Here is a 10,128-nt window from a genome sequence, read left to right on the forward strand (position 1 = left end):
GAGGTGCAGCACTAAGCTGGATGGGAAATAAATAACAAAAAATCAGGCCATGAGTGGGAAGGGAAGTCTCTGAATTTGGTACAAGTAGAACTTGGAAGGCAGAACTGCTTAACTGGTAAGCAAAATTGGGTAAAAGTTAAAATTGTGACAAGAAATAGATTGGCAGCACCTGGCATGGAGGATTTCCACATGCTGGACAACAGAATGATTGTTATTCAACTTTGTCAAACATGCTCTTGTCAAAAAAAAGCTTAATTATTAACTCCATTGTGCATTTGCGGGTCACAATGTTCCCTTCTGTTCCAGCACAAGTGTTGCGTGTCAATTATAGCAGCTCATCGTCCTCCTTTGTTAAATATTGGGGTTTGTGCAAATGATTTAAAGGGACTGCCTGAAGCAGAGCCTGGGGGGCAGGGAGGGAAACTGTTTGGGTTCTTTTACTTGCCTTTATTTTAACAAGGCCACACAAAAGCTCAGAGCCTGGTGATCTTTGTGCTATCGGTACTTGTAAAGAAATTTAGTGGTATGCAGACTAAAGCTCTGTTTCTGGGGGGAGAATAAACTCCTTTTCAGACTCCATTTAGCCAAGTGTTTGAGCAATATATGCTTAAACATGAGATAGAGTTCAGGGGGTTACTTTGTAAGCATGAAGTTAAGCAGATGCTTGGATAAACAGTGAAACGGGACCTTATATTTCATGTCCATTTTAAATTGTTGCTGCCATCTAGTTTTATGCATTTAGCTTGTGTATGTTGATAAGAGACAATGAAATACTGTTGCTTAAACTGTTAACAAAACAGCATGTCCTGTTGTTGGCACTCTCGCTGGACAGTTTGACGAGTTCAAGGAGCTTTGTTACGCAGTGCTTGTGACAAATGATGTTCTTATTCTTTACTGACGTACTCCAGTGCTCCAAGGACTGCAGGGAGAGCAAAAGACCTGCAGGATTGTCGTCCCGGGAAAAGGAGTTGTTTGGCTTCCCTTCAAGTAATTTAAAATCATCATGATATTAGGGTTTGCAGTAAGTAGGGAGGTTTAGTCTGTGTAGAGCTTCATTACAACGACATCATTAGTTCCTGGCAGTTTTCATTACTAAAGGTAATTCGGATTAATCATTTCTTAGGAGGCAGAGGAAAGTTCGAGGGTAACTCAGAATAGCTGAAACCCAGTTGATGCCAGTCTGGCTAGGATTCACCTCTCTCCAAGAAGCCCAAATCTAACCATAAAGATGTCAAAGTGACAGTGAAAAACAAGAGGAAAATTCTTCAAGTCGCCAGGAAAGGGACGATCTCCTGGTAATAGTTGTTTCCAAAATAGGTGCCCAGTTCTAAGTTACAGAACAGACTGATCTCCATGTGAACACTGCATTTGTAGTGCCGCAGGTTGATTCCTTAAATGTGATTAATGCCATTAGTTTAGGTAGTCCACATGCAGGCTCTCTATGTGGAAATGAAAGTAATTTCTTAAAGCTTAGTTTAGTTCAGGTTTCTTTTCAGTGAAAGTCTTATTTTACAAACATTGATTGGAAGGTTTTCATCTGTGGGTTGGTTGTTTTTGTGTTGTTTCTTTCTGAGGCTGGACAGTGATTTGCCTTCAGTCTGTGCCTGTGGGTATTGTGTCTCATCCACACATCTGTTTGCTTGCAGTGACAGAAGTCCGGTGTCAAGGGCAAACAAGTTATTTTAATTTGCCATGGATCTCCCTCCTTTGTGAATGGACTTAACACCTACATGGATCATAGTGATGAGGCAAAGATGAGTTAGGGCTTGTAAGAAGTTGGCTACTGAAAGCAGAGTATCTCGGTTGCCTAGACCCCCTAAAAAATTACGGGAGAAGTGCAATGTCAGAGAGCAGCTGGAAAAGGAGGGCTCTGGAGTGTAGCAAAGGAGGTGAAGGTGTGAGATCTTCCAGAACAACCGTTCCCACCAGCCTGCACACACCCGTGGGAAAATAAGAAATATAAACAGTGCCTGGGAGGCTTTGAAAATACCTTTGCAACTTCTTGCAGGAGACTGAGTGAGCACCCGAGTCATTTCGGGTGGGTGGGGATGTGAGGAGGCAGCATTTCCTGCCCGTCCCTTCGTGCTGCAGCGTGTGCTCACCCCTGAGCACCCCTTCCTGGTGAGCTTTATTCCCCGCAACTTGGCTCCAGGTGCAGCTGGCCCTGGTACAGCACAGAAACTTCCTTAGCACATCTCAGATGTGTTTTTAGGCTGCTCTTTTTTCTGAAAATAAGGAAAATGCAAAGTATACTTCCTATTATGCCTGTATTCTCCTGATTCCTGTGGCTCTGTAAAATGCATAATGTCTTATATGTGCATTTCCAACCTGCATTCGAAAGACCTGGACTTGCAAATTTAATATTCCTGCAAATTAAAAGCAACTGTTTATAACAGCTTAAGTTTTTCACAAAGTCTTGTTGCGTGTTCTATTTAGACACATAACATATCCACAGGGGCTTCTCCTAAAGCTTTTGGGAAGCCAAAATACTGAGTTGCATTCTGTTATAAATACCCTACTGCTGTCAGCCTCCCTGACAAGCCCCACGTGCTTGTGTTGAGGTGTTTGCACAGCGTAAGTTCTCACAGATAACACCTGGCAGTGGATGAGCTGACCTGAGCTGACACTCTATACAGGTGCTGGGGAATGCATGCAGATGTTTTATATCATACTGGACAAACAAGGATTTCAGAGGGTGAGGGTGATTTTTTAAGTCCACTGGAGTTTAAGTGTTTAACTTGGAGTTGAATTAAGATCTCCCTAATTTTGGGGAGACAGAGTAGGTGGACCAAAGTCCCGGGTTGGCTGGATGCAAGGTAGGAAGCTGCATAAAAGAAGGGGTTTAATTTAAATAAGGTGTTTGATTTAGACAGTCTCACTTCCTACAGAAGAGTTTCCACTTCACTCAGCCTTGCTGTATCTGACAGTGGGCTACCCACATTTCCTGCTGGGCACACCCAACAGTTTAGGTCCCTGGCTTTGCTTTCTATCTCCCAGCATCTCACCTTCTCCTGCATCTCTTGTGGGTGTAGGTTATAGGGCATAAGCTCCTCAGGAACTCGGAAGGAAGCTGACCAACTCTCTGACCAGTGCATTTTTCCAGTGCCTAAGAGGGCACACAGTTCTCACACACCCTCACAGCTTTAATGCAGTTCTCTCTCATTTTGGAACCCGTGACCAATTTGACTCCTTGCAGTTTGTAATCACTTGATTTACTTTTTGCTTCCCATTTAAAGGAATTGAGAACTCTGCTTCATGTTACGAAGCCGAGTTCTCAAGGATTTTTTGTTTGTTTGTTATTAACACAGGCTTCGTACTACTCTGATCTGGGTCTGCACAACAGCGGCTACGCTTCCACATCTCAACTTTCTTCTCAAAATGGAAATTGGGTCTGTTGCCCTCTGGCTTCACCTGGCCTGGACTTGTCCTGACTTCATTTGGATAATACAACCTCTTGTACTTAGGAATCAATTTGGACCAATTGTCAAGAGACTCTGTAGCTCTTTTAAGTAAAACTTAAAAAAAACAAACCCAAACCAAAGCCAAACCAGACCTTTTAAGATTGGAATGAGTAATGGAAAGCTGCTTTAAAAGGAGCACAATCAGTTTTCCTTTGCTGCTCCTCCCTTTCCTACAGTTACTTTGACTGATATTGGCTTTAGTTGGTCTGTAAAAATAAGGGAAATCTTAATTAACTGAAGTTCTCTATTTGAGGCAACTCTTCTGCTCATTATGTCAGTCTAGTGAGCTTAAGACAATCCAGTCTGCATGAAGTGAAATTGCAGGGAAGCAATTCCCAGACTGCTAGAGGAGAATCACTGAGTCTGTAAAATCCCCAGGAGGTTGGATTGTCCCGTGTGTGGGCAGAGCTCGGCCAGCCCCGTGCCAGCAAGCAGTGCTCGAGCAGTGCTCCGGGCCCACAGCCTGTCCTGGCTGGGAGCAGCAGTCAGGAACATCACAGTGCAGTGATGGGACACTGCAGATGTGCGGGAGGGGGGACTTGCAGCAGGACCTTGCCTGCAAGCTTTGGGCTGGGGACCACTGCTGGAGTTTCCCTTGCACCTAATTCTGCCAGATACCGCGCGTGCTCTGAGTTTAGCTGCTGCATCTCAGGAGTTGTGGTTACTAACAGTGGAACCACTTGTTTCATGCTCTGACTTAAGTATTTGTAATTTTTTCCTGAACTATTTGGATTTTCTCTGCATTTGTGGATAATAAAATACACAACAGTTGATCTTATATCTGTGTGAAACACTTAAAATGTGTATCCTAACCCTTCTGTGTAGCTTTTTCTCTGGCTTTGGTTGAAGTGGGGAGAAACACCCTTTCTGGCTCCTGTACACAAATGTGTGTGAGACAATAACAACTTGACAACCTAAAATTGAATTACGCTGTTTTGCTTTTGCATGCTGCCATGTCCTCCCTTCCTGTAGGAAATGCACGTGTCTACTTGGTATTCTTAGTCTTTGGGAGCTGAGAGCTAATGCTTTTATGGTGCCAGATGACTAATATTCTCTATACTGGGTTTCCTTCTGTTGTAGTGTAATGATCCTAATTTCTCCCCAAGATGATTAATTCTGCTGTAGGCGCCTTTTTTTTTTGTTTCAATTTTCTCTGCAAAAAAAAGTTTTGTGCTTGTCTTCCTCAGCCCTCCCTGCTGTACAGCGATGCCCTGCCAGCCAGAAGTCACAGGGTTTGTTGTACTAATGCTTTAAACACAAGTTCTGAAGCCACTCACCTCCAGCCATGCACATGTTGTCTCTTACCTGTCTGTGGTTCCTGTTTGGGTCCATTTATCTCATTCTGTGATGTCCGATCCATCCGACTGCATGTGTGCAATGCCGTTCGTACAGGCCTGGGTTTGCTGATCATTCCTTTAAATCCTGTTGGAACTGTGGGGTTGTGATGCTGTCACGGGTATCTGTCTGTCTGGAGACGGTTGTCTTAGTTTCCATGTATGAGCAGGAGCAGGACAGAGGCAACATCAATTCTTTCTGGTTGTTTAACAACTAAAAAAAAAAAATCTGTTTGCAAATTGTTTTAGACAAATAGCACCATTTTTATTTAAAATGAGCTTCTCAGAACTTTTTCTCAAAGCTTAGTGTTTCTACTCCCCTTGTGTTTCCTGAGCCATGTATCTCTATGCTAAACTGGAGCCAATCTTAAAATACACGTTTTCTTCCTCTTTTATTAGTTTACTAAACTGGCTAGTGAGTTAAGCTCATCAGGTGTGAGTTTTTCCTCTTATTGCCAGCGCCAGAAATGAAGGTTTAACAGATTGAAACAATTTAAGAATTGATGTAGCCGTTTTGTTGACAGGCAGTAAAACTGTTGCATTGAATTGAGTGTTGACCTTAACCCCCGGGAGAAGGGTTAGAAGTGCACGATGTGCGATGGACTCGGGGTGTGTGTCACACTCTGCACGTGCCTCGTGGTGTTTCCCAGGTTAGACCTTCCCTTGCATGTCGCTTGTGGTTGCACACAGGAGATGTCCCAGTCCTCTCACATCCTGCTCGTTCCCTCACGTCCTCCGCGCCGCACCGTGTGAGTTTGGAATTGTGCAGCCTGAACCGTGACCTGCCACTCCTGCGCTGACTCTGTGTTTTAATTGTAGGCGTCTGTGTACGAGGAGAGCGTTTACAGCGGGAGCCGTCGGTATAGTGCCCCTAGTTCTCGTGCTGTAAGATGTTTTCTGCATTTCCCTGCTGTGTGTCTCTGTCCTCCCTTTATCTGTATGTACCAGGACTCAGCCTTTTCTGGGTTGAGGAGCATTTAAGATGAACTGTGTGAGATCCAGAGCTTGCTGCTGCGGGTGTCATAAGTAGGAGCACCGTTTCCAGGAGATTCCATGAAATAAAAAGTGGGTGGTTTATCTGCAGAGAGGGGAATTTGGCCCTGCTTCGCACTTGGTTTGCAGATAAAACACCTTGGAAAGGTGGTACGTGAAGTCCTGTCCCTCGCTGAGACTTAATTCTTCTTTGGAAAACTGAGAAAAATGCAAGTCTAAAAAATAATTAACAAAAAAAGTTAAAAATCAGTTCCACATTAGCAATCCTATGCTAGCGTGAAGCAAAGGATTTTTGTGAACAAATGGCTTGCTTGGATTTGTATTCAAATATATTTTATATTCATATACATGCCAACTCATGACAAGTCTTCCAAATTACATGTTCCTGAGAGCGGAGAGCTCTGTCATTGATGGGGAGCAACAATATGGGGAATAACAGTATAAGTTGTTTCCTTTCAGAAAACAGAAACTGCAGGACTTGGTTTACAGATTAGAAGGCAGAAAATGCCTTCACCTCTTCTCAGAGGGCCTTTGTGTCATGGTGGGCATTCGAGCCAGGTGGTATGGCTGCTGCTCTTGTGCCCACCTGGGAAAAAAATAAAAGCCAGTATTCTTTTGATTTTTAAGTCCTGCCCTGGGGGCCCATTGATTATAAAAAAGACCCCAACCAACCAAAAAGACCCCAGCAAACAAAAATCCACCATCTAAGACCGTAAGAGTAAAAAGACTCAGGACAAAGCATTGATGTTAATTTAACCTTAAACACTGCATTTTTATTAGCCTGGAGGAGGAAACTCTTTCCAGAATGCTCACTGAGCACCTGTTAGTCTTTAAAGGGCTGCGCCATCCTCTTGCAGTCCCATTGTTTCATTAGTTGTGCTGTGCATCTTCCTACTGATGTTAAGCTTCAAATTGCTTTTTATTTCACAATTCTGCCTTGATTTCCTTTGTCTGCCTCGGAAAATTCATTGATACTGACCCTTTTGCAGTGTTGTGGCAGCAGCCTGCAGTTCAGTGAGTTTGCCACTGAGGCTGAGCTGGCTGTAGCCCTGTGTTTTTATGGAATGTTGTCTTACGTTTGTAATTAGTCCCTCGGAGGTCCAGATGATGCACTGCTGCTCTGGGGAAAAATCATTTACAGCGGGCTCTCAGCCCAGGAACTGTTTACAAATCTTTCACCTGCTGTCAATGGCTTGAGCAGGGAACACTCAATAAAACTCTGGTGGTCATTCCCCTTCCTCCATCCCAATCCCACCCTGTGCCACAGGAAGCCTGTGTGTAACCCAGCTTTTCCAACTCCTGTTGAATGGTTGCCTGTTGTAATGAGAGAGTTGAAGGAGGAGGGATTTGCTTCCAAGGCAATGACCTTGTCACAATTGCCAGGTTATCTGTGGTTATTTTGATGTCTCTGAACCTTGCAGTACTTTTAACATGTAGAGAGAGTGCCATTTGGGTAGCTGTTCCCAAAGAATGTTTTTGGATGGTCAGGTGAATGCAGGGGGTGAGGCTGAACCTGGCCCTGTTTGGTCTCAACCAGCTGAACAAGTGCACTTGCTTCCATACCCTGCCCTGCAATGCACAGAATAAATAGGCCCTGGAAGCATTAATGTTGGACTCATCAGTAATTAATACTTTTTTTCTGTCACGTGTTTCAAATTTATTCTAAACCCTTCTTAGGTTAAACATAAACCACTGGTGATGGCCAAGGCTTCTGTGCTCAAACTGCTTAATAAGAAAAGAGAATATAAATTTTTACTTCAGTACTTTATGTCTTTAATTTAGGAATTAGTGTGACTGACAGTAATTGTAAACAGTGTGCAACAGAGTTCTATATTATGCATATTCTCACCTCTGAAATGAAGCTCAGGTGCACAAAGCCAATGTCATGTCATGTGAGACATAAAATCCCAGAATGGTTTGGGTTGGAAGGGACCTTAAAGATCATCTCGTTCCACCCCCTGCCATGGGCAGGGACACTTTCTACAAGACCAGGTTGCTCCAAGCCCTGTCCAGCCTGACCTTGAACAGGGGTGGGGCAGCCACAGCTTCTCTGGGCAACCTGTGCCAGGGCCTCCCTCTGAGTGTATCCGAGGACATGGCTTGGCCACGTTCTGCCCTGCCTGAGGGCTTGCTAAGGGCTGTATACCTTGCACATAGTGCTTTGTGGTTAGTAACTAAGCTTGTGGTTGTATTCTAGCTGGGGTTATTTCCAGCTTACTCTCTTACCACTTATTAGTGCTGTAAGTTTAATTTCCAGTCAGTGCTGTGCTGCTTTGTTAGTGTGACTAAACAGTGTGCTGAAACAGCCCTCCAGTAGCTTGGTGAAGGCCTGGTTGTCTCTGCAGCTGAGAAGTCCAGAGATTCCTGTAGTGGTCAGGTAACATAATAAAAGAAACCTTAAGAAAAGACAGAGTATATGCATCTTAAAAGTATTATAATTCCTTAGGTTTCTCCATTTTTGTATCTGAGGAAAAGTCTTAATCACCTATAAAATAAACTCGGTGTTTCTAGAATAAGTTTTAGTTTTATTTCTCTGGCACTTTAAACTTTAATTTCCCTTCTCTACTTCCATTGCATTATAACCTCTGGAAATAAAACAGTATAGACACATTCTTTGTGCTTGTCAGCAACAAGCCAGCCCTGTGTGTTGTGCATCACTGCTTAGATGTTTGCTTTTAAGAAGGGCTAAGACTTTCTTTGGCAGGAGATGAAGACTGCAGATGCTGGAAAAGCAGGAGAGATACTCAGTCTCTGAGATGGTCTCAGTTTTTGCTTTAATCCCAGATGGATGGATATTTCTTGCTTTGGCCTGTGGAACATGGATTCATTTTATATGTGCACAATGTTGGAAACATGGGAAAAAGATTCACCTCAGAGAGAACCTCAGAGCTCTTGGAAAGTAGGATGGAGCCTTTTGTATAGAAACTGAGGGTTGTTTACTTGTGACTGGTACCTTAAGAGATATAAATAAATCATTAGTATTCTGTCATTCAAATAATTTAACCAAAACTCTGCCTGATCCATCAATGGACTTACTACTTACCTTAAATTTTAAATTAACACTTGAGGTGTCTGCTCTCTTTCACTGCTATTCCTTTGTCCAGCTGCATGAAACCATTTTCGTAACTAACTTCAGATGTAATGCTCTACATCCTCTCTTGCTTCTCTTCCCAGTTCTAATGCCTTTCTCTTTTCTCTGCTTGCTGTTCCTGGTTTACCTGCGGCAGCCTTCCGAGTACAGCTGCTACCTTGGTTCGGGATCTCGGGCATCCTCAAGAGCCAGCTCTGCTCGGGCCAGTCCAGTGGTGAGCTCCTCTATTTATCTTTGTCCCTGAACTGTTTCATTCCTCTGTTCTTCAAGGTCTGTTTTGTACTAAGGGGTCACTGTCCCTCATGAGACAGTTTTTTACGGTATTAATTGGACCTTCTGGGCAACGCTTAAGACAAAGAAGGGGTGAACCAGATGAGATGTTACAGAACCAAAGTAATTTCGGTGCAGATGCACGTGTTTTTACAACAGAAAGTACAGTTTGGACTCGTGTGACAGTGCTAAATTTATTTTAAGTTGGGCATGAAGCACACTGGCAAGGGTATTACGAAAAAGACTGGTGCTAGTACTGCATCTCCTTCAGGGATTAAAATCAGGAAACTCTAAATCTTACTGCAACATTTATGCAGTTTAGTTTCTCTACATCGAGCAGTTATTTTGGTGTTGTGTTGCTGCAAAGCTGCAGGGTGCTCCAGAGGTTGAATTTGGACATGTTTATGGGTCTGTAGAGTACGAGGCACTGAAGACCCTTGAGCATGGTGAAGTGCTAGAAGGATAACATGTACCCAGCATGAATTCCTAAACTGTGGCAGAGCAGGGCTTAAATACTAAAGGCTTGTCCAGCATCTGCTGTTCTTAGATACAAAGTAACTGTCTTCTGATTTTTTTAGTGGCATGCTGTGCTTTCTCTTTGTGGTTGTTTCCATTTTGCTGTTTACAACTGAGTATCTTCCCTGATTAATTCCCGAGCACAAGCTGATAGTGTGGTGACAATAGCAGAGTGCAGCAGGATGTCTCTGAGAGGAAATGTGCAGCTTAAGGTCTATAACAACATTAATTTTCCATAGAGAGTGGGTTTTGAAGCATTGCACTGTTTCAATAAACTGGCTTTGCTTCATGGAAACCTTCTTTTTAGGGAAGTTTTACTGTGCTCTTTCTCCTGGGACCTGTCATGTGTTACCTGCCACATCCCCAAGAAAAAGGGGTGAGGAGGGTGTAAATTAACACACACAACATGCTGCTCTAGTCATAACATCCCGCTGCCTTTGCTGAGGAGCTGGAACTTTAATGC

General features: G+C 43.4%; 1 protein-coding gene across 1 annotated transcript in view; it reads left to right on the plus strand.

The window, feature by feature from the left end:
- LOC113996446 (leucine-rich repeat flightless-interacting protein 2-like) overlaps nt 1-9,093 on the plus strand; it is a gene marked incomplete at its 3' end in the record, with an annotated part of 78,554 nt that extends 69,461 nt beyond the window's left edge. Inside the window, exons 9-11 of the mRNA XM_039378847.1 lie at nt 4,649-4,693; nt 5,615-5,680; nt 9,016-9,093. Of these exons, the coding sequence (XP_039234781.1) occupies nt 4,649-4,693; nt 5,615-5,680; nt 9,016-9,093 (189 nt within the window). The remainder of the gene's footprint in view (nt 1-4,648; nt 4,694-5,614; nt 5,681-9,015) is intronic.
- Between the last annotated feature and the right edge of the window lie 1,035 nt (nt 9,094-10,128).

This window comes from Pipra filicauda, unplaced genomic scaffold (genome assembly GCF_003945595.2).
Source record: "Pipra filicauda isolate LSUMZ 115617 unplaced genomic scaffold, ASM394559v2 scaffold149_size4050908_pilon, whole genome shotgun sequence".
In the NCBI taxonomy this organism is placed as follows: Eukaryota; Metazoa; Chordata; class Aves; order Passeriformes; family Pipridae; genus Pipra; species Pipra filicauda.